General features: G+C 41.1%; 1 protein-coding gene across 8 annotated transcripts in view; it reads right to left on the bottom strand.

Annotated features, from left to right (window-relative positions):
- Positions 1-24,048, bottom strand: part of IFT140 (intraflagellar transport 140) — a 91,164-nt gene that overhangs the window by 66,349 nt on the left and 767 nt on the right. For 2 of the 8 annotated variants that reach the window (XM_088063811.1, XM_088063812.1), the window contains exons 2-11: positions 23,154-23,262; positions 22,814-22,889; positions 15,030-15,205; positions 13,698-13,919; positions 10,264-10,385; positions 9,458-9,600; positions 8,148-8,323; positions 4,763-4,854; positions 3,234-3,340; positions 1,902-2,050 (exon numbers count right to left, since the gene is read on the bottom strand). In XM_088063811.1, the coding sequence (XP_087919937.1) occupies positions 1,902-2,050; positions 3,234-3,340; positions 4,763-4,854; positions 8,148-8,323; positions 9,458-9,600; positions 10,264-10,385; positions 13,698-13,919; positions 15,030-15,176 (1,158 nt within the window). In that variant the 5' untranslated portion in view covers positions 15,177-15,205; positions 22,814-22,889; positions 23,154-23,262. Of the gene's footprint in view, positions 1-1,901; positions 2,051-3,233; positions 3,341-4,762; positions 4,855-8,147; positions 8,324-9,457; positions 9,601-10,263; positions 10,386-13,697; positions 13,920-15,029; positions 15,206-18,664; positions 18,895-19,643; positions 19,901-20,702; positions 20,800-20,835; positions 20,903-22,813; positions 22,890-23,153; positions 23,263-24,048 lie in introns of those variants that run through there. The other 6 variants (XM_088063815.1, XM_005522777.3, XM_088063813.1 and 3 more) reach the window with 5 other exon arrangements.

Here is a 24,048-nt window from a genome sequence, read left to right as displayed (position 1 = left end):
TTCAGAAGCTGTTGTTGTAGACCCAAAGAAGTGGGTGAAGGGCTGGGAGAAAATTCCTCCCTGTGTTGCTTCCTCACTATAGGTAGCATTATTAAGGAAACCCTATGTGTAAAGATACAGACTTCCATCTGTGATAGTTATATAGCCTTGTGCCCACATTCCAGAAGAAGATTACAAGCACTGAATTCCTAACCTTATTGACCCATTCTACAAACTGGGTAATAGCCACAATGGCCTTAGTTATAGGACCCATGTTTAAATAATGACCTGCAAACAGGAAAAACAGCCATGATCATATGCCAACCAAACCAGGGTAGGCTAGACCATATGGTGCTGCCTAATACGGTTTCTATATCCAGTACACAAATGGGTTACTCAAGAATTATTATTCTCTTTTTACCCTTTCCTCTCAATGCCCTTGGGGCCCACCTTAGTCACCAGTTAATATACTGGTTTAAAAGACATGTGTGTGCCAAGGAAGGCAGGAATCTTCCTGGAATGGAAAGATGGCCTCTCCCTCCAAATTATTGTAACTTCAAAAATACAGTGCTTCCGGGAAAAAAGATGGGAAAAGGAATTACAGTCCTTTACTAGGAAATATATATATAAAACAGAACAAACAAAAAACAACAAAAAAACCCACAACGACAATTTCCCCTTTGGTGTAGTTACGGCCATAAGCGGCAGGGGGCGCTGTTGGCGAGGCAGAGGGGATGCAGGGGATGCGCTATTTCTGGACAATGCTCCCTATCCTGTTTTCTGGAAAAGGCTTGAATGGGAAAGCTGACACGATCAATTTATTAGCAGATGTATAAGATACTTATGGCACACATTTTTCCTACACCCTGGACCTTTTGTTACTGAAGCTTGTTAATAAAACACTTGGATTCTCTGTTTTCACAGCACAGGATGGTGTTAGAGACCCTCACTCTATACCAACATAGAGCAAGCAAATGCCATTGCTTTTTCAATATTTTCCACTCTTATGAGAAAACAGAATAATAACAAATATAAAATTACTTTCTCTTGCAAGTCACCATATATATTTTTTTTCCTTATAAAAAATAATGGGGATTGTTCTCACATATGAAGAAGCACTGCAACAGAACAATATTAAGTATAAACAGAAACACTATAAAAAACTGAAAAAAATTAATGATATGGTATAAAACCCAACAACCAAAGATGCTGGAGAACCTAAAGCAGAAGTTTTGCCTTTTAGCACAATGCTAGTGGCAAAAAACGCTGCTTATTAATATAAAACTTTTAAAATTTAAATTTATGACTGTTACACTCAGGATTTCTCTCCTGCATACATCAAAATGCTACTAAGGCATAGAATGGCAGTGTTGCACCTCATTGTGACAAATGAAATATTCCAAATAAATAAAAATGCTGCATCCTGATGGTTAACAGACAATGTTAAAATATATAGTGTCCCTTTCTAGATGGCACATCTCATCAAAGACTATTTTGCTGTAAATACAAATTTTTATTTTTACAACTACCACCGAAATGCAACTTTACATTGAGAAAGTGACAAATAGAAAAAAAAACCAAAACTGATTAATAAAATAATGCATTTAGTCAGATTTTCTTGCTTTTTAAATAAATTTATGTAAAATTTACTTTCCTGATAATTTTTTTTTCCAGAAAATAATTTCAGGGAGTTGAATACAAAGGTTTTGCCAGTGAGCTACAAGCAGGGAGTATTTCTGCCCATTTCAATTTTGTTACTTCATTCTCAGGGATTTTCCTCCCACTTCTGAAGGAGGACCAGCCTCCCCTGGAACACATATCCACATGATAGAGATCATGTTCATCTGTTTCACAAAGATGGTCTATTTATCTAAAGTTTGTGGAGTCCCACTAACATTCAAGGAGGCTCCTTCCTTTCTTACCTTTATCTGAGTGACATTTCCTTCAAGTTCTGTAGATGCCTGGAACTTCCACTTCTCCTTGCCCTCCAAAGCCCATGTGATCTGATCAGATCCCGCTGCTTTCTTCCACATCGCAACTCTACCATTGCTAGTTCCAGCTGCCAAGATAGCTACCATTCACAAACATTTCAGGCATCTCATCTTGGACTTCAGAAAAACAAACCCACATCACACAATATAACAGGCAGCAAACTCTGGTTCTTGGGTACTGAGAAGCCACTTTCCAGTAGCAGAATTTCTCGCCTCACTGCAAACCAACATCCTAGTCCTATACTGGAGAACTTTTCTGGAGAAACAATGGGAGAAGCTCCACATGGCAAGGTGCATCTTCTAAGCTACCAGATGAAGTTATTTTTTTAAATGCATCAGACAACTACTTCATTTTAACTTTTTCTTAGACTATAGAACTATTGAATATCCTGAGCTGGAAGAGACCTCAAGGGTCATCCAGTCCAGCTCTTGGCCCTACACAGGACAGTCCCAGGAATCCCAACATGTGCCTGAGAGTGTTATCCAATGCTCCTTTACCTCTGGCAGCCTTGAGGCTTCCCTGGGGAGCCTGTTCAGTGTCCAACCACCCTCTGGGGGAAGAAACTTTTCCTGATACCCAGTCTAACCCTCCCCAGGCTGGACACAGCTCTGGCTGTTCCCTTGGGTCCCGTCACAGCTCACAAAGACCAGAAGTCGGATCTGCCCCTCGTGAGGAAGCTGCCCCATAGATGCTCCCCTCAGTCTCCTCCCAGATGAACAAGCCAAGTGACCTCAGCCGTTCTTCCTACAGCTTGTATTTATTTTTAAATAGCTAGTTTTGTAGTCACTTTGGGCAACTAACCACTGAAAACCATTGCAGCAGACATCAGCTGTGCCTACGCTAGCAAACAAGGTGGTGCTGAGGAGCAGCTCTGTAGAAAGGATCTGTTGTAAGGATCTGGCATATACATGATACATGCCACTAAGCTCTATTTTGCATTAGCTGTAGTTCAGGCTTGTAGACTGAATGCCCAAAACATGTTGGAGTGCATTAGGTGGACTCCAGGGCTACTTGTGTCAAAGGGAATCCAGCTCATGTGCCATGAGACAGCTCCACAGTGAGTCCAAGTGTAGTTGAGTATCAAATTATTTCCCTGCACCTTTCAAGGCACATTTCCAATCCAAACTAAATCTTCTACATCACATACTACCACTGAGATTCTCAGTCACAAGACAAACATACTGAAATTATCACAGGGCATGGAAGGCTGAGGTTTGACAAGGTTTAGGACCAAAGATCATAGCTGCCATGTTATTTCTCACCTTTAGCACTGCAGTAAGACACACAGTTAATACATTCTCCCCTCTCAAAGCCGAATTGCATGTCTAGGGAGAGCACATAGTTCTCATCTCGATCCAAATCCCAGAACCTAAGGCACACAAAACAAGAGTGTTAACAATGCTTTTCTTTCCAGGTGTCTTGCCAAACACAGTCAATAGGATGCTGTACATGGCATTAATTTACTATTTCCACAATATAGGTATTCCGCAATACCTAGATAATTTAATTTTTAAAATTAAATTGTCAGCAGCTGCCTATGGAGTGTGAATTTATTTTGAATTTTTTTTTTTTTTTTTTAAATTCCTTTTCCTTTGACTTTTTAATCTGCAGCATGTTTAGGGGTATTCTCCTATGAAGTAAGAAGTCATTCCCAACTTTTGGAGGCAGGGTGTCCAGGGGCCCGTGCCCAGGAGTGGGCTTCTGCCTCCCAAGCCACCCCTACCTAAAACTCGGGCTATACTTGGAGTGCCAAACATCTCTGACAAACTGACACCAGGAACTGAGGAGGGGTGAGTTTTGTTTCTCATGAAAAAGGGCCACCATTCTAGTCTAGGGGCCTGTGGCTGGGAGCAGACTTCTGCCCCTGAAAATTATGAACAGAGCAGGATTTTTTTTTAAAAAAAAAGCTTTAAAAAAAAGCTTTTTTATTTTTAAATAAAAGTGTGAGGGCTAGTTGCAATTTTCTTCCTCCCTAATTACACTTCCTCCTCTATTTTAAGAATACTCCTGGGTTAACCAGTAGTCCTTTTGATTACAGATTTATTTTCTAGAACTAAATATTGCCATGAAACTATTTCCTCTTGATACTTGGTCTTTATTGAATTCTCACAAAATTAACATAAGATTCTGTCTGATAGTAGCAGACATCTCAATAAAGGGAAATACAGATATTAATGGAACACTCCCACCCTCCCAAAAGGTTCGAGGAACAGGTAGAGCAGGTCATAGTAAAGAGAACGAAGAAAAGATTGCAAAAAAGGTAAAACTACAGAACACAGTAACTCAACAGCACGGCAAAGCAACAGACTTTAAAGGATTAGAGACAGAAGTAATTTAAATACTTGTCTTATATTACAGTAAAAAAACCATCCTGAAAAGTAAGCACTTTTTTTTCTGGTTGCTGATGCTATGAGTATCTTAAGGATCAGACAGTAACACTGGCAAGAAGAGCAAGGGGCTGTATTTTCATGCAAAACCCCCAACCAGATTTATTTTCAGAAGAAATCAATAACAGCACTCAAGGAAGGAACAGAATAGGTACCACTGCCTGACAAAATAAAATACCTAGAGAGAAAGCAAACCATACCAAATTAGTTTCTGTCCTTGAGGAAAAAAAAAATCATTTAATTTCTTTACTTATTTTGACAAACAAAACTAGGAAATATTGGGATTTTTTCATTATTGGTAAAAACCCCCCAACCAACATTTCAGCAAAATATTCAGTTTATTACAGACTGTAACTTTTAGCTGGCCCTTCTCAGGGGCAGCCCAGAAAAACTTTCGTTCTTACCTGATGACTGTCTCACCTAATGCTGTAACAACCAGACTATGGTCTATTAAAATCATGTCTGCAGAATGACCAGTCTTCCCACTCAACTTCACCTGTTAACCATAAGCAAATATATGCATTTACAGAAGGTGGGAGGAGCACGCTGAAGGACACTAACCATCTGAACTGCATAGTTTGGCTAAAAAGTAAAAATAAGAAATTAACTAGAGCTATCTGTCAATTCAGACAGACATATTCAGACCATTCAGACAACGATCACCATAAAATGCATGAAGACTGCATGTATAAATTTAATAAAAGAAACCTTGTAGTGGTTTAATTAAGTAGATAAGGAGCAGTATTTCACTCTTGCACTAGCTCTTCTCCTAGAGTTTAATAAAGATTCCTTTAAAATGTGAAATTCCAGATCTTACTTCAAAAGTCAGACATAAGTAATGATCAAAAAGAAGTGGACATTCCTGTAATACACAAGCGTTCAGTCTTTTTCTGTCATGGATAACAAGATAAAAGTATCTTAGGAAAGTGAAGGTTTGAGGTCTACCCAGAAGCAGCATTTTGTAATACTGTAGGACAGGGCGTGAGGCATTTCCTCTTTAATTTCCAGAGATCCTCAGTCTTTCCACTGAGGAGATACAGGCCTCTAACAGGATGGAGATAGCTTCTTCATATATCTGAGGTTTGGTAACCAAATAGTCCATGTTTTGTTCTCCTTCCTTCCATGACATCACTCAGAGTAAGTTCGCATATGACACCAGCACACTCTGTAGGAATTTCCGCCCTATGTTTTGTGTACACTGGATGTTGTCTGGATTAGTAGAGAATTGCTCGTTAATTGAAAATATTATCTCCACCATAGCTAATTCTCTCAGGTACCAGATACCTTGCTCCACGGTGTTCCACTTGTCTCAGTGCACTAAAAGGTCATCTTTCCTAGGAAACCTTTCCCTCACATTTGACAGAAGTTGCATTCAGAGGCTCAGAGTTTCTGGTCTCTTCCTAATCCCCTGGTCAATACTTGCATCCCAGGACATGGATCCCAGTTGCAAAGTGTCACTACCATCTAATTTCATATTGTGGGCCATGACAGCCCAGCATCAGAGCACCCAGGTCACCAGGGGCTCACCTGACTGGAGGCTGATATCTTTTTGTATGTCTTGCAGCTCACTCAGGGAAAGGTTCGGGTGATTATCTCTGGCCCTGCCTCCTCCTCCTGTTGTGGGGGCCCTGCTTCCTCTTCATCACTCACTACATGAACTGATTTGGTCTTGGATTTCTTCTTCTGCATACAGGCAAGTGCTCTTAGCACAGGTTGTTCTTGTGGGTAAGCTGCATTTTGAATGCCCATGATGCCTGTTGCTCTGCTTTCCTCGTCCTCCTTCTGAGGGTGCTGTACAGAAATAAGCAGTGTCCAGTAAATAGTAGCCAGGGTCCAGCATGTTCCATAACTTCACACCTTTCTGGAACTGCCACAGCAATTTTCTTTTAAACACTTTATCAGTAGTTGTACAACCTGTAGTTGTTCAAGAAAACTTCCGAACCAAGAGTAGAGTACTCTTTCAAAAGCTGGCCCATTTTCTCCCACATGCCACACCACTAATGACTATCCATCATGGGGCATGTCTCTGGACAACTTCCCTAGAAATCTCTGTCCTAAATCTTAACATGGTATCTGCTGGACAGAGGAGATATATCATTATCATATATATTAAACATATCAATGAGGGCACACTTCCCCTAACACCCAAAGAGAATTCAAATTCTCAAAAGCTGTTGTAGCAGACCTGAAGAAGAAGAAAAGGATAAAAGGCTGGGAAAAATCATCCTTTCTTCTTTCCCCCACAGGCTGGGTATGACTATTAATGAATCTTCAGAGGTAGGAGCCAAGGCCAGGACAGGAGAGCAACACTGAATACACATCAGAAATGACCCCCATTGCCTTTGATTTTATCATGCCATAAACTGGTATCACAGAGTACAGCAGTTTTGATCCTTCTCCTTGCTTTGAAACAGATTACTGTGGTGGATACATAGTGCATATGCAGAAGTATATACAGGGTTAGATATTACACCCACATGAATAGAACAAGCAACACTGGAACCAGGAGCTCTCTACCTAAAACACAAATGCTTAGATCAAAGTTATCTCAATTGTCTTGAGCCTTACCTTGGGCACCAATTAAATGTGGTGGTTTAACACCAGCAAAAAAATTAAACGCCAAATAAGCCATGGGTTTTCTCCTGTCCCTTCCAGTAAGGGAGGGACACATGCAGAGACTATGGATTAAGATAATTACTGAAAGCAAAAAGCAGTGGAATAAGAAACACAAAGTAATAACAGCAATATGAATAAAAAAAAATATACATATCCAAAACCAGAAGGTGTTTTAGCCATAAAAAATTAGTTTTATGTGGCTGCTGGGACCAAAACCAAAATGGTGGATGCTTCCCATAGGTTGCATCCACATGACTTCCCAAGGCTTCTGCACGCCGTCACAAACAAAGGCAGTATGGCAAGAGGCTTCTTGCCCCCCCAGGCCAATACAATGAAAAACAATGACAAATAGACCCCCTCCCCCCAAAAGCTTCTGGGTTCAGTTGCACACAAGTGCTCGCACTGTCGCTTCTACCACTCTGCCATACTGGCGGTTGATCCTACAGGTTGCTGCCACTTCCCTGCAATTCTGCTGCACTCCTTTTGGCTTGGCTTAGCTGGAATGGACTTGGCTGGGCTCCCTTTGGCTGGACTGAGGGCCTTCCCTGTCTCCTGCCTGCAGTCTCCCCGCTGGTGCTGCCATTCAGCACACATCAGTTCTGTGTTCCACCGCTTTCCTTTCAGCACCACGTCCCATATCTGTGTCTCGAAGAAAATGGGAGAGGGTGGATGGCAGGGGCAGAAGACAGAGTCTGCAGGGCTGATGCCGACAACCTTTCCGTAAGAGAGAGCAAGGCAGAATGCTGCCCACTTCTGAGGTGTGTGCATTTTCTCGCCAAAACCAGTGATGATATAGGTGGTATAGAATAACTCAGCTGTACCTACATGGTGCTAAGTGCTGCCCACCTCTGCAACCAGGACAACTGAAATTTCCAATTTTTCTCTAATTCACTAAGAAACTGAAAGTAAGTGTAAAAGAATTAAGATAGGGTCAGAATGAAAAAAAATATGAAAAAAACAGGAAAACAACATGAAAAGCATCTTTCCAAGTTCAGTAACACATTATTCTATTCCACTTTCATATTAGCTATTTTTGCTTCTTCATCAACATATTATCTGAGAAACAAACATGAGAGTTGATTCATTTGAAAACAAAATAGTGATAATCAAAAAAACAAAAAAATACTTATAAAGAATAAATATTACAACTTTAGCCTGTAGTATGACTCTTACCTTCAGGAGCTCTTCTGCCTCTCCCTCAGGAGAAACTGAGTGTAAGGACAACTGCAGATTCTCTGTTATTACAAGTAAAACATCTCTCTCCTCTAGCAACAGGAGCTTTCGGACCAGACTGTCCGTGGACAATACCTGCCTTGACTTCCCTTTCTCATTCACATAGTGCACAGAACCTGTAGCAGAAATAAAGAAGGTGCAGATTTTAGTCGACAGCTTTCAGCTACAAAAGCCAAAGTTGATGCTTTCTACCTTAAGAAAACATTCCTCAAGTGTTGAAAAGGTAAAAATAACAAAAATTCTTTCATTTTCTAGTTTGTCTCAGGATAGAGACTACCATAGCTGACCAGTGCAATAAACTAAAGCATATTGTTAAAGCATATATTTGGATTAGAAAATCCAAAGGGGAATACTTTAAATAATTTTAAACTGCAAGTAAACTTTTTGTATGAATGATAGCTTCTAAAATCTCCCGTCATAGAAACAAATCTGTGAAAGAAGAATGGCAGTTAAGAATTGGTTCAATTTACAGCAGAGTTTAGATAACAGAAAAACGTGGACCTGAAGTTCTTCTTTGTTTAAGAAACACTGCGCCACACACCAAATACAGCTTTAATCCATAATCTGACTGGCAAATGGGACAGTGTTTTTCTAAAAACACTGACAACAGCAACTAATGCACCTATCAACATTTAAAAAGTCATTGCAATGTCATTAAGTTGTACTACTCTATAAAGCATAGTCACAGAATCATTAAGGTTGTAAAAACCCTCCAAAATCATCAAGGCCAGCCTTTGATCAAGTACCACCACACCCACTGAACCATACCACATTTAGTCATTTCTGAACACTACCTGGGATGATGACTCCACCATTGCCCTGGGCAGCCCATTCCTATGTTTAAAAACCCTTCCTGTGAAGAAATTCCTCCTGATGTCCAGTGTGCCCTCCCCTGGCACAACTTGAGGCTGTTTCCCTGATAAAATCTACTTTTATCTACATTTGGGTGTTAGAGATTGTTTTCCTCATATTCACTTCTTCAGGAACCTGACTAACCCAGGTTAGAACAAGACCACCCTGAAGACTGTAAGATTTCAGTAATTTTATTAATTTCTTACCAAACATTCTACAACTCCTATGAATACCCAATTAAATATATGAATATGAGGCATATATGAATATACCTGAGTTGTCAGATATATGAAAACAAGACTATCATGCACTGAGTTATTTTGAAGCTCAGTGAAGTATTTTGAAGTATTTGAAGGAAACAATTTCCCAGCCAAATGGAAAAGTGACTTTGCTCTTACCATCTGTCAAAGTGATAAAGAAGGAGAGACCTTCTTGGACTGTCATTTTCAGAGGTGGTCCTATTCCAGCTTTCTCCCAGTTAAACTTATCCAAGGCTTTCTCATCACCACTCACAGCTGCTTTTGCCAGCTGCACAAAGTCTCTGCAAAGAGAGATACTTCATTCCTAATTCTTTTCATAACAGAGTAGTTTCAGTCTCAAAGAATGGATGAGTAGTTAATAAAGCATATTGTATAAAAAGAATAAAGATCTTTCATACGCTGATTGAAAAAAGGGCAAACTCAAAAAGATACAAAACAAAATTTCAATATTATTTTTCATTTGCACTGTTTCACTTTTTTTTCAAAACACATTTTTACAGAAATGTGAAACAGAAAAGCCCAGACAAGGAAAACTCTTCTTCTTTACTACAGCTCCTTCCCATTTCTTGCTTGGACAGGAAAGAAATAATAATGTTTAAGAACTGACTTTTAATTTAATTATTTTTGACAATAATACAATGATAATTGTGTTTCCAATGTGTTTATATTTTTCCACAATCAGCAATATTGCTAATTAAAAGAGCTAAGGCAGAAGAGTCAACAGCAATGGACAGAAGATATGGATAAGAGAAAGAAGATCAGCTGCTGCACACAGGGCACAGAACTAGCTACCAGAACAGGAGAAGAGCTTGGAAATATAGGGCAGTTAGGAGAAGAACATTTTTTAATGTATTTAAAAGTAGTTCATTTGTAGACAGAACTAACTTTCTGTGGAACAAGACAAAGACCTGGTCTAGCAGAGCTCTGATGGGGTCAATACTCACTCGCCAGGAAGGGGTGGCCGAAAGACACAATGACACAAGCATTTCCCATATTCCTGCTTAACCAGGGCAGGACCCTGGACTCTGCCTCGATGGTCCATTTTCCACAGAAACAAGACACCATACTAGAAAAGGACAAGTTAATTCATTACTCAGATGAGAATCCACACTCACTGTACATAAAAATAAATGTTTTATTGACAGAGCAACACTCTTCCTTTTGTTTAGTTGACACATACAGTTACTCCCACTTAAAACTAAGCCACAGGAAATCAAAGTTATCTTTAACACTATATTATTTACTTACTTAAATTATCTAAAAAAAACTTGTTGGTCCAAAACTTTTTTAGTTAAATCACACTGCCAGAGCAATTAAATGGAACAATCTTGATTTTCCTCTGCAAGTAGCAGATGTAAATATTTATCTTGATAACATCCTTTCCACATTTTTTCTTGCAAGTAGTCTGATAGCTTACCTTTTAGCAATTGAAAAAAGGATAGCAGAGCATATGGATCCCTCAGTAAGTGCATATAAAACTGATGTAGATGGGCATGGGTATATGATTAGACACATGAAGTCACAGGATGAAAAAAGACTAAGGGCAGAATTTCTGAATTTCTGGAGCTTTCCTCCTCTTTCTGAGCAGATATTCAGGAACTTACATTTAGAAAAAATAATCTTGTAACTAGAATAATCATAGATAAAGAAAGGAAGTCTGGTTAGCTAATTAACTCAACAGTGGTAAACACACACGAGCCCTCAAGCCTGGCACAGGTGCTGACATAACTCACACCCTGCAGTGCCAGCTCAGGGGCAACAAACCCCTGGTGACTGGAATGAATGGAGACAAATTCCAACAAACTGACTTACAGTACATCCTCACAGTTGGTATGCTAAGATGATTATTTATTGTTTATTATACTAGTGCTCATGAAACCAAATTGCACTTGGGAACCTTCCATGTAAGCACGACATGAAAAAATTCAGCAACAATTTTCAATATCAAGTTCAATCTTATTTTATTTCATTAGGATAGACAACAGTAAAGTGGTTTTAGAATTTGCTCTGTTTTTATTAACTGTTTTCAATGAAGTATCATCCTTCTCCTACAAGTTAGACTGATAGCAGTGGTCACTTATTCTTCACAATTCTAACTAGAAGCCACACAAGATGCAGCCAAGGCCTTCCAAGGTAACATTTCCTTCTTTTTTTCCTAAGATTCAAAGTTCTAACTTCTTTTCGACAGTAAAATGGTAATAATTATACCATCCAAGTCTGTTTATTAAGTGCAATGTGTCTTGCAGCTTAAAGAATACCACTCAGCTGTGCAACTGTGATACTGCTGTCCCAAGAAAACATTTGCAGTTCATAAAATGTTTGCTAGTTACCTCTGAAAATCACAGGACCCTATGAACTTGTTGGTTTCTCCTCTTACTCTTCCATCAGCTTTGTATGTCATCAGTTTTCAAGGATCCAAATTAAAACCACCTTGCACCATTTATAAGATGGAGGAAAAGCCTGCAGCTTTTTGAAGCTGCTGACCTTCCTTCCATCTCCTTCTAGATAGTCCAGCCTGTATCCAGATAACCTACTTGTAATCTCAATTCTTAGATTGGAACACATGAGATTGGAAACAAAAAAGGATCACTACCTCTCCTAAGTGTCACTGGAAAGGATGCAGAACTTGTCTGTTTTCAAATTATATTTTTAAAGGACACAGGACAATGACCAAATCATCTATCTAAATGTCCTTTACAAATGGAGATATTCTCTAATTCCATCCTGTAGCTTCCCAATCATTTTTAAAAACCCAAAGCTTTAGTTCCTTGGTATGAAAGCTATTGGCCTTCCAAATAGGCTTTCATTATAGAAAGCACCTACATCCTCTGTGTGATCAAAATGTGGAAATCATCCATGTTATTTTTACTTAAAACAAATTAAGAGCTTCTGATTTTCACAGCATCCTATTCCAACTTTACAAAGTTATTTTCAAATAATTTTCTTGCATTTCAGGATGTATGATGACAAAAATCCTAGTGAAGATAATGCACAGTTGGAAGTGACTCACACAGATCATCAAGCCCAACTCCTGGCCCTGCACAGACACCCCAACAATCCCACCCTGTGCCCAAGAGCATTGTCCAAATACTCCTGGAACTCTGGCAGACTTGTAACTCTGACCATTCCCTGGGGAGCCTTTCCAGTGTCCTACCACCCCCTGGGAAAATCAGGAAAGAAACCAAATCAGGGTCAAAATACCTATCTTCTTTCTACAGGTTTTCCTCTAATATGAGCAGAGCATGATCCTGGTAGCACTCACCTAATGGAAGTTTCCTAAATACAAACCCTCATGGGAAAAATATTAAAAATAAACTTATAAACTATTGGGAAATATGTAGGAAATGAAGTATATCTGTGCTGCACCTCAGACCATAGCATAGCGACACTGGTTTGAAATCAATTTCAAAACAATTTGTTCATAAATGTAAGCTCTGTCTACATCAATGTACTGTCTCATTATGATTAAGGCCTCAGCTACACTGAGATGTGTCCATCTTTTGCCTGGGCAAAACTTCCTCTTTTCCAATAAAGAAGATTATAAATTATCTTTTTAATCAATTTTGAATTTCTGCATTTCTGTCAAATGCAGCAGCAGAACTTTACAAACAATGAATTAAAATAATTTTTTCCTCAGAATAAAAATTCTGATGTATAGGTAAGAGCAGAACTGAAATTCTTGAGCAAGCTCAAGTTTGTATCAGGGAAAAAAAGAAAATAATTCTTTTTTTTTCTTCACTGGCTGGCTTGGGAACTAGCAAAATCAGAATCTTCTATGAATACTTAATCCTGGATATTCAATAGCTACTTTCTCACGTCACTATACAAAAGGGCAACCAGGTCATCAAGAAATAGAGTATCACATTTCCCAATACAATCAATTTGACACAATTTTAAGGCATTAATAAAACCAGAAAAGGAGAGATTAATATGGGTTTCCTGTGAGCACTGCTCTGCACTCGCTACGGATGCATACGTTGTAGCTGCATTTGTTTCTCAACATCTAGGCTTTATTCCTGAGTGACATAAAATTTTTGCATGGACAGGAGCAAAAGAATTCAAATTATCTATACCTTAATTATTCCATCCATGAAACAGCATTAAACCTTCATCAACACTCAGCACTCACTGAGATCTGACACTTAAGAAAAATTATAGAGCAGCAATTTTTTATTTGTAGAATAACACTGTAGAAAAAGTTAAAACACTAAGATTTGATTTTATTCCCTAACAGTTTTAATTTTTACCTAAGGAAAGGAAATTACTCTCCCACACAACTCTCCCTTCCCCATGGATCTCCACTACACGATCCCTTCCCATTACAGAGCTTCCAAGACTGTGTTCCACATCAAACCCATGCAGCATTTCAGCTACTCACTCCATCCCCAGATGCAAGGCAGGTACCACTTGTACTCCAGCTCAGGGCTGTGATTTTGGTGCTGTGATTTGGGGGTACAGTGTGCTGCTCCTTGTCTTGTTTGTTCAGTATCAGAACTTCTCCTGTCTCCCATCCTGATGCCAAAATGGGTCTGGAAGGGTGCCAGGCAAGTAATGTGACCTGAAAGCTTCTCTCAATATGGCAATCAGGCACATGTTCTCCCTGGAAACAGAAATCAGTGTGAGCTCAGTCCAATGAAAACTCAGCAGACAAACATTCAGATTCACAGCCCAGTCAATACAAAGCTTTCTTTCCCGTATAGAGGATATAAGAAGGCTTTGAGCACATTTCAAGGTAAAAAGAAATTCCAGCTATTGAAAAAGAATTAGTAATTCTTTGTTTATTATTTTTTGTCACTAAGGACATAGAATAATCTAATGCTTCAACAGCTGTTAAAGGCAGAGCCTCCTTTGGACACGGTTCACAAGAATATTACATACAAATCATTTAACCTAAGTATTTATTTTTCCATTTGTTAAACTTGGATGACAATTTTTTCAGAATACACTTTGAGAAGTACACATTTTATAGGCTATCATATTAACAGATTTACATGTTTCAGTCTGCTGCTAGATACCTTTTAGTGATACTTCCCTAAAAATTATGCAACCTGAAGTCTTACACAAGGCTCTCATATAAAAGTTAGGGTATGCAAAATAATTATCTGTCTATAGACAAAAAATCAGTTCAGTCTTGAGGTGGTGGAATGATTTGTTGAATTTCCATTTCTTAGTATGTTCTATTCACTTAAGAGTTACCAAGAAGCACCAGCATGTGTTATAAGTCTGAAATTCTCCCACTATGAGAAGCAAAAAGCAAATCAGTAACCATCATAAACAAGACTTACAGGCTGTAATCATCACATTTCAAAGCAAAGATCAATTTAATTTATTAAGATCTTTTTAAAAATACATATAATGAGTGGCTATGAATCTGCCATGTTCGAGATAGCACAGGACATAGTAATTAAAACCCAGAGACATTTGAGGAGGAAAAGTAAGCCTGCAAAACCAGAGATTAAAAATGTGAAGTTTTAAATTAGGACAATGATAAAGTTGTTGAGAGAAACTGTGACTTCTCACACATCTCTCACATCTCTGACAGTGTTCAAGACCAGGTTGGATAGGACTTGGAGTAACCTGGTCTATGGAAAGTGTCCCTGCACATGGCAGGTGGTTGGGATGTGACAATCTTAAAGGTCCCTTCCAATCCAAACCATCCTGCGATTCTGTGACTATATTGAGACCAAAAGCAAAGTTGCTGATTTTTTACCTGTTCCAGGTAGATATCCACACAGCCCCCAGCTGCTGTGCTGATGGAAGCAACTGCCAGGAGTGGATGAAGTGGGTGCCAGGCTATATGGGAACAGGAGGCAATGGAATCGGGTGCATCTGTTCGATGATCCACATATACAGCCATAACAACAGAACCTGTCACAGACTGCACACCTGTACAAGGAAAACAAGCATCTCTATCAACTATGCTTATATCAATAATACATATACACTACATATACGCCATATTATATTTAATTTATTTAATATATAATAACTACATATAACGTAGCATTAAAACATAGGGGGAAAGTAAAATTACAGCATCATCTTGTCACACATACTACATAGACATTGGAAAAGTCAGAATGGCATTAAAAAAAAAAAAAAAGAAACACTGAGCCTCATACTCTGTAGATTCAGTGTATATAGGCTGGTACCAGTCTCTCACCTGTGCCTTGTGCTGGCCTACTTCAAAGGACTCTGAAATAACTCAGAATTTACCAGAAAGTTACTTCCAGTACTTCATATCCAAAGATGTTACTTAAAGTACAGACTGAAGTCTTTTATGTTGCAAAGTCTCGTGTCTGGGCTTTCAAAGTAAGTTTCAACAGCTGTCATCACTTTGGAGCTTGTACGGTTGAAATCACATATTATCTGCTATTTACACTGAAACTATTACCAACATTTGAATGAAAAAAGTAAGTGCTGATGTTGTACAGAAAATAACATGGGAACAAAACTCTTTTCAGTGTTATGGGTCAGAAACAGAGGGTACCACTAATAATCTGTAATAATTTATACACAGAAATGGTCTCTGGGATTTGTGTCATGGGATCCAGTTGGCTCAGTTTCAAAACAGCTGGAGAAAAGCATCTCAAATTACTAGCAAATAATCACAGAGTCATAGAGTTCAGTATGTCAACTGGTCCAGCCTCCCTGTTCAAGCAGGGTCTTCCCAGAGCACATAGCATAGGATTGTGTCCAGACAATTCTGGGATATCCACAATGAGGGTGACTTCACATTCTCTCTGGGGCAGCCAGTCACCCACACAGTAAAGTTCTTCCTCACAGTTGGATGAAACTTCCTGTGTTCCAGTTTCTGCCCATTGCCTCTTATGCCATTGCTGAGGCCCAAAGAGCTGAGTCTGGTCCATTTTCCTGAGCTTTTCCTGCAGACACTAACAGACAGGGATGAGGTACCCTCTTAGCCATCTCTTTTTAAGGCTCAGCAGGCTCAGCGTCAGAACTGGACACAGTGCTCCAGATGTGCCTCACCAGGGCTGAATAGAGGGGCAGAATCCCCTCCTTGACTCATTGACAATGCCTTTCCCCACACACTGCAGGATCTGCCATCTTGGCCCCAAAGCACACAGCTAGTTCAAGGACAGCTGGTGACCCCCAGGTCCTTCTCCACAGGGCTGCTGTCCAGCAGGGCAGCCCCCAGCCTGGACTGGGGCATAGGGTTACTCCTCCTGATACAGAACCCTGCCAAGATCTGGTGAAAAACAAAACAAACCCCCCCAAAAAACAACACAAACAAACTGTAGTGGTTTAGGTTTGCTAATTTGAGTTTCCCAGCCAATGCACCAAATAACGTAACGGGTTTAGCGCTGGCTAAAATCACCAGTGCACCTACTAGAATTATTAATTTCCTGCTGTGAGATATTAATTAGGAGGAGGACAAAGCAGGCTCAATACTTAAAAGGTATAAAGGAAACTTTATTAACAGAACTGAAAGAATAATAAGAATCAGAGAAAAACCTTCAGAACACTTCTCCTTCCCCTGCCCAACTTCTTTTCTTTTCCAACTGACAACATAGAGACAAAACCTGTCATTTTAAATCAGTTACCACCCCTACAATAGTCTTTCATCAGTTCTTGTAGGGAGAGGAATTTTCTCTCACCACGCCATGGAGACTTCACCACAAGAAACAGTTCTCTTGTGGCTTTTAATTTCCACAAATAGCAGCTGCCCAGGAAAATCTGCAGTCGTGAAGTTCCATTTTCACAGCCTTCCCATTGCTGAGTTAATGAGCCATGTCAACTTATGGGGTATTATTTTAAGGATTAACTGTTCAAAAGCAAAGGTTCTCTCCATCTATCTCTGCAATCATCTTCATCTCTGGGAACCGAGGTCTTCTTCTCTCCCTGGGGGCAAAGGGTCATCGTCACTCTCATCTCTCTCTCTCTGTTCAAGCTTGTCATGGGATCACAGCTACTTCAACATCTGCTTTGCTTCATTAATGGATGCCTCTGCTCACATCTACAGTTTGAACACTCCATCCCCCCATACTTTCTCATTAATTAAACAGAATATTTTAGTGTACCATAGCCCATCTCCATGGCCTTACCAAAAGAATTTTCAGCCCAATACTAGGGCATCTCCTCATTCTCCTTCCATCTGGGACTTGACTCCTTTATTGACCTTAGTGTCTTCATGTTGGTTTTCTATGTGTCTTCATTCTACGCTTTTCTCTCACTCGAGAGGATCAATGTTTTGCAAATTTCATCTGTGTAGTGAGAGTTAATATCTCGCCCAGGCCTACAGATGGTCATGATGGTTTCTGCTGGGCAGTGGCCAAAGTAGTCACGGTGATGGATTTCAGGCCGCACTGGGGCTGTGCCAAGATCTCAGAGGGCCCAGCCAGAACGGGAACCATGGTGGCGTTCTGGCTGCATGGCTGGTCTCTGCTCCCTGCTTCCTTCCGTTTCAGCTATGGGCTGATGGCTTCCCCTCCCTCTGCCTGGCAACTGCTGGGCCGCGATGGCCGCGGTAGAGGGGGCCCGGCGTGGCACGGGCCGGGGGAGAGGGCGTGGGCTTGGTGTCAGCAAGATGTGAGCAGCCGCGGCCCCAGCGCCCAGCCTTGCCCCGGGCCCTGCGGCCTCCCGTAACCCGCCCGGCCAATGCTGGGGTCCGGTCTGGCCCGGCCCCTCCAGGCCACGCGGGCCGGAAGCGGAGTGGGGCCAGCCCCACCAGTGCCCAGGTACCTTTCAAAGCTGGACGCAAGAGAGAGCTTTACCGGGCTTGCCTGTCTTTAAAGTGTGTATTTCACAAAGGCGGATCTAGCTTTTAAATGGATTAATAGGTTGTCAGTTCTCAGAGCTAGCCAGCTATTTGATTTTGCTAAGCACAGAGGAAGATCTCAGCAGCCCCCTCCTAGAAAAATCATTTCCGTGAGTGGCTTCTTCCCTCCTCACGAAATATAAATTAATACAAAACCAGCACACAAACATACACACATAAAAAAGCCCCCAAGCATGAAACATTTAAAAGACTCCTGTGACATTTTTGGGGAAGAGATGCTTTCTTCTACACAGCTAAATCATGAGTTCAGAACCTTCAGGCACACACATGCATAGCAGTGAGACTTGCCAAAGCCACCAGCATATATAATGGGCATGAACAGACTCTTAAGGTCTCTTTTCTTTAAATCTTCTGTCAGCACCTAAAATAACTAATTTGCTGGACACTTAATTTAGAAAGGTAGGCAACCCTGTTCAGTAAGCTGTGAGTTCTGTATCTTGCCTCTGACACATAACAAGGAACAACATCAACTACTGGATTTGAGAGCAGACAAGAGCAGTCAGCCTAAGGACAAAGCATTTCATCTTTTAGCAAGAGCCACTCACCTTTATCTGCACAATCCTTCAAAACTCTTAGAATTCCCAAAGTGGTATTGAGGGGGTCTAGTTTTATAGCCACTCAAAAATCCTCAACAAACCTTTCAAATAAAATTTAGAGTGCTTCTCATTTTGATTTCATACATTTCAAAAGTCTTCTTACATCTCCAGTACTGTTCCAGAATTCTCTGCCCAGAAAGTACTACTACTTTACTCCTTGTTTTATCTGTTTCATCTTCCTGTAAGATAGGAAGGATTTAGTCCATATTTGACGATAAGCTTTATGCAGACTCAAAATTTGAAATAATAAAGAATTTTACTTCAGATTAAAATAAAAATATTAGATGCCTAAATGAAAAAAAAACTACATTTCATATCAACAGTTTTATCACACAAGTCATATAGCTGTAATGTCTTCTCTATAGCCACCATTTTCTACTTTTAAGTGTTTCTTGCATCTGTAGTCATAAATATTACTTATTATTATTCAGATATTTCAGTCTCCTTCAATGACAGAAATAAGTTTATCAAGCTTCCAAACTGCATCTCTTGTTCAGCTCACTAATTTAACTTTCGGAATTAACAGACAGCAAAAAAAAATTTTCAACCAATACTGTGTATATTTAAAATGGCAGACTGGCACTTCCTAAACAAGATTCAGAGATACTGTCACATAAATTATGGACAACCCCATCTCAGTCTCTGTCTTGCTTTGGCCACCCAAAGCTCAATCTGCAGCTTGCACTGCAACTGTACCCTAAACTACTGGCACTGGCACTGAATGGGTTCCTAAAATACTAGAAGGCCACAATGAGGTGTTCACAGAGCCTTCTCCAGGCTAAATAACCATAGCTCTCCAGCCTGGCTCCAGAGCAGAGTGGCTCCAGACCTTGGAGTATCTCTGTGGCCTCCTCTGGACTCTCTCCACCAGCTCCATGTCCTTCCTACACTGGAGCCCCAGAGCTCGAGGTACACCTGAAAGTCTCACCTGAGCGGGGCAGAGGGGCAGACTTCCCTGCTGCCCACGCTGGGGGGATGAGCCCAGGACATCAGGGTATCTGGGCTGCCAGTGTGCACTGCCAGGTCATTTCCAGTCTTTCATTCATCAGTACCCGACGTCTTCTCGTTAGGACTGCTCTCAATCTGTTCATCCTTCAGACTATACTGGTAATGGAGATTGCCCCTACCCAGTGTAGAACTTTGCACATGGCTTTGTTGAACTTAATGAGATTCACAGAGATGAATACTACAGACAACATTAATAACTGCAAATGACAGCAGCAAGCCAGAACGTGCACACATATTTCACAAAATATGTTCAGGGAGAAAAAAAAAAAAGCTATTCTGTCTTAGAGGACAATACTTTATAAAAGCTGCTTTTATGATCTGTCACAGTGTTATCAGCACATTTAAGCGAGGCTGATACCAGCTTTGTTTGCTGTACCTGTAGAGCTTTGCACTCTCATGCCCCCCAGTCACTACACACACTGTGAAAGGGGTCACTGTCCAAGTTGCCTTGAAAGACTCTCTGACAAGACTCAAGTTTCCAAAGCAAAAGCAGAGGTTTTTTTCCTTTAATCCCTACCTATAAGAAATGCTGGTTTTTAAACTTGCAATTGTTCAAAATAGCCAGCCCCAGGAAAACAAAACAAAACAAAAACAACAACAAAAAAAAACCCAAAAAACCCCACACCAAACTGCTCTGTTCAACAAAAAGATAGTTAATGACTATGTACAATCTTTTCTAACTAGTAAAACAGATTAAGTAAAATCCCGGTTGAATCCTAGACCCGCACAAAGGGAGAAGGGGTGGGGAGCCTGTGCCAGGCAAAGCCCAGGCTGCTGCTGTCGTAAGCAGCTCCTGGAGTGGACCGAACCCTGCCCGAGTCTCTCATCCACGCCGTGACCGCCACTCGCCGGCACAGAACAAGGGGCTCCAAGAGGGCAAACACGCGGGCCACGCCACTATGTTCTCGCCCGCGGGTGGATTCGGCCGCCCCCACCCCAGCTCCCGCCGCCCGCGAGCAGCAACTCGAGCGCCCCTCACCTCCGGCTGACTGCGATCGACCCCGCTGCCGCGGACCGGACGCAGATACAACCATGGAGAGCCAGCCGACACGCCGCAGGCTGCTGCAAGCAGAGCCCGCCCCCCGCCCCCTCTGTCCCACCCCCGCGCTCACCGCTCGTGCCGCAGGCCGCACTCGCTCCGCGATGCTTAGCGTTACCCCGACAACGTGGCGAGCCGGAACGGAAATTGCCGAGTGGAGCCGAGAGGTGGCGGGAATGGCCGAAGCCGCCCGGCAGCACACGGAGAGTGGCGGAAAGTGCCGAGCGCAGTGAGTCTGGCGGTGGTCGCGCGGTCCCCGCGAGTGACGGCTGCTGCGCTGTCCGCGCGCTGCGCGCGGGTCCCAGAGCCGTCTTCAGGGTTTGGTGGCTTGACCTGCGAGGAACTCCTTCTGTCGCAGGTGATGGACTGTGCCGCCGCCCTGAGAATCGAGATCCTTCCCCAAATCCTCCCGGCCCCAAACGCTATCGAGCACCTGCTGTGACGGAGCGTGATCCAGGTGAACCTCCGTGAACGCATATCGTAACCATATTTAATTATACCGCCCGGAGCTCAGCGGCTCTTTGAGTGTTGGGGGAAAAATTTTTTACTTAATGACCAAGTTTTTCTAGTAACATATAAATGAAGACAACCCGTAAAGCCCTTCCTACCACCCTGCACCTCCTCAGCACGCCATCTACAAGCCATGTCAGGTACAGCCCAGCTCCATTCCCAGCTCTTGCCCCCATTGGGCCTGCAGCCAGCCCTAACAGCCAGGTTTGCCTAACACCTTCAAAAAGGTTGAAAAAATTCAAGACCAAATCCTCACAGCACTGTCCCATCCACAGTCAGTTGTAATTCCTCTGAAGTCACAACACTTCTACGCAAGCCGATGAAAAGCAGACACACCTGGTACAGCTATGACAAGCAGCTCCTGCATATTTCAAGGTTGACTGGCCATGTGTAACATGTAGTTTATGTGGTGTTTTATCAGTTTCCTTTCCCAAATACAAGGGGACTCTTCCGGAAAACAAACAAACAAACAAACAACAACAACCAGCAACACTGTTTTAGTAGGAAATAGGAAAAAGTACATAGTGAGAGCACACTGTATTGAAACACGCTGTATACCTAATCAAATTATGGGTAGGCTTCAGGTAGAGAGGCAAAATACTAGCTTTAGACCTTCTTGTTACGAGTCAGCAACCCCTGTAGACCAGAGCAGCAGAACTGACAAAGTCCTGTTTCCTGGAGCTTTCTATCTTCTCCCTTAAAAGGCATCAGCTCTAACAGTCATTTATGGCATCTCTTCATGGTGGATCCTTGAACATGCAATAGCCCCTTTAGTTCACTCAGGTGCCACTCCCAAAGCAATCAGCAATTCATCTCTTGTCTCTGCCCACTGTAGCTTTGAGTTTGTCAGACAAAGTTGAGGATTTGAGCAGACCATGTGTCAGATGCCCTGTTTTCTCAGACAACCAGGCTGTTCTGGAAACTACTGCAACTATGTGATACAAACAAGTCAGAGACACACAGCCAGCTGAAGCCTCAAAAAATCATCTAGTCTATCATTCCTTTCTGGGCTAGAATAAAAATAGTCTAAACAACCCACTGACACTCTGCTCAAGTGACCACTTTACAGCTCTCAGAATTGGCTGATTCAATGTTGCACAGAATTTTTCCCAATTACTAAACTATATACCTGCATTTGTGCAGGCTTAACTGGAAATAAAGTTTTCCTGCCCTTCAATATCCAACAGAGAAGCCCTGCTTCTGTGATAAATAGACAAGTGAATGTGAAATCCTAGGATCTTAATATCTTCCCATCTACTCATAAAATCATATAACCACAGAATAGTTTGGGTTGGAAGGGGCCTTAAAAATCATCTAGTTCCAAGTCCCTGGTATCATAAAAGATGCCTAACAGCTCCAAGTCCCTAAAGCCCCATGACTGGCTGCAGTAGTGCAGTTGTTCACAGTCCATTTCCTCTCTTCCCCTAAGAGCCTGACGTCACACAACAAGACAAAAACAAAATTGGAGGACTAGGTGCTTCCTATTCTGCAAGCAATAAGGGATTAACAATAGCAGTCTGTCTTGATTTAAATCCTCTTACCTGCATGGGAAAGAACTGCTTTAACAACACAAAGATCATCCGTTATTTTTTTGCCAGAATAAACAACTTCAGAGCCCTTTAAGAAGAAATAAATTATGAATGAAATGTACTAGCTTCTAAGTAATCTAAAATCAAAATACAGAACATTCACTATATTGGTGGCTTTTACATCTAGGATCTTTGGAAGAGTATTTCCATGTTATAATTTGCAATGATCATGCACATTAGATGCAAAATTAAAAACAATTTAACATAAATTTAAAGTACTAACTTTGTCCTTCTGCTGAACAGTTCTGCATTGCTTGCTCTGTTTTCTAGTAAAAACATAATTTGTTCATACCTTAAAATACTCAGGATGTGGGACAAATCCAAGTTAATGTTCTTGCCTGGCCTAGAAAACCACAGCAACAAACACCGGAAGATTATTTGTATTTTGTAGTTGTGCAGGTCTATAAAAACAGAACAGCGGGGAAGTGCTGTGATCAAAACCGAACAAATGGAAGTTCAAATGCCTTTTGATGTCTCACCCTACCCCCTGCCTTTCAGCTCTTGTCCAACTCCTTTTGAGTCAGCTTTTCTCTCACAAACATTTAGACACATGAGCAATTTCACACCTTAACAGTCCACTGGAGGAAATTAGGCTATTCAAGAATGGAAAGTTATTTACATGCAGAGAGAATGGAAACCTTCAGCTGGAGAGCTGAATGTAACTCGACATCTCTCAGGAAGGCACTATGGAAATACCTGGTAGTGGAGATGCAGAATCCATAATTTCCTAACAGTATTGTTGAATTTAGTTGTGGCCAAACAAAGGAGCAAAAATAAGCCATAAGATCTTGTGCTAGATTATAACAAAACTGAAAAATACTCTCTTAAAAACCCCCAAACAATTAAGATGTAGATTTAAATGCAAAGCTAGGCACTGGAGACAAACTTTTTTTTTTAACAAATTCCATTTGGTTACTCACAAATACACTTTATAGCATATTTACAGTGCTCAAGACATGTTCCAATCATCATAGACAATTAATTACAACATGCTCCACGGGAGCCAAATTTTTCATAATTTAGACATCATCATGTGGTTTAACTAGTTACGACTTTATTTCTAAGCTTACAAAGATTTTCCTCGGAAGAGGACTAAGGCATTTCCTGCTATGAGCGTTATAAAGATCAAAAAAGAGAATGATCTAATGTTCTTTCCACAAACACGTTATTAAGGGATAAGCATCTCA

This window comes from Pseudopodoces humilis, chromosome 18, assembly GCF_049639895.1.
Source record: "Pseudopodoces humilis isolate 2021_Gansu_Grassland_sample_001 chromosome 18, ASM4963989v1, whole genome shotgun sequence".
NCBI lineage: Eukaryota > Metazoa > Chordata > Aves > Passeriformes > Paridae > Pseudopodoces > Pseudopodoces humilis.
The sequence above is the reverse complement of the archived record's forward strand: the minus strand, read 5'-3'. Positions and strand labels throughout refer to the sequence as shown.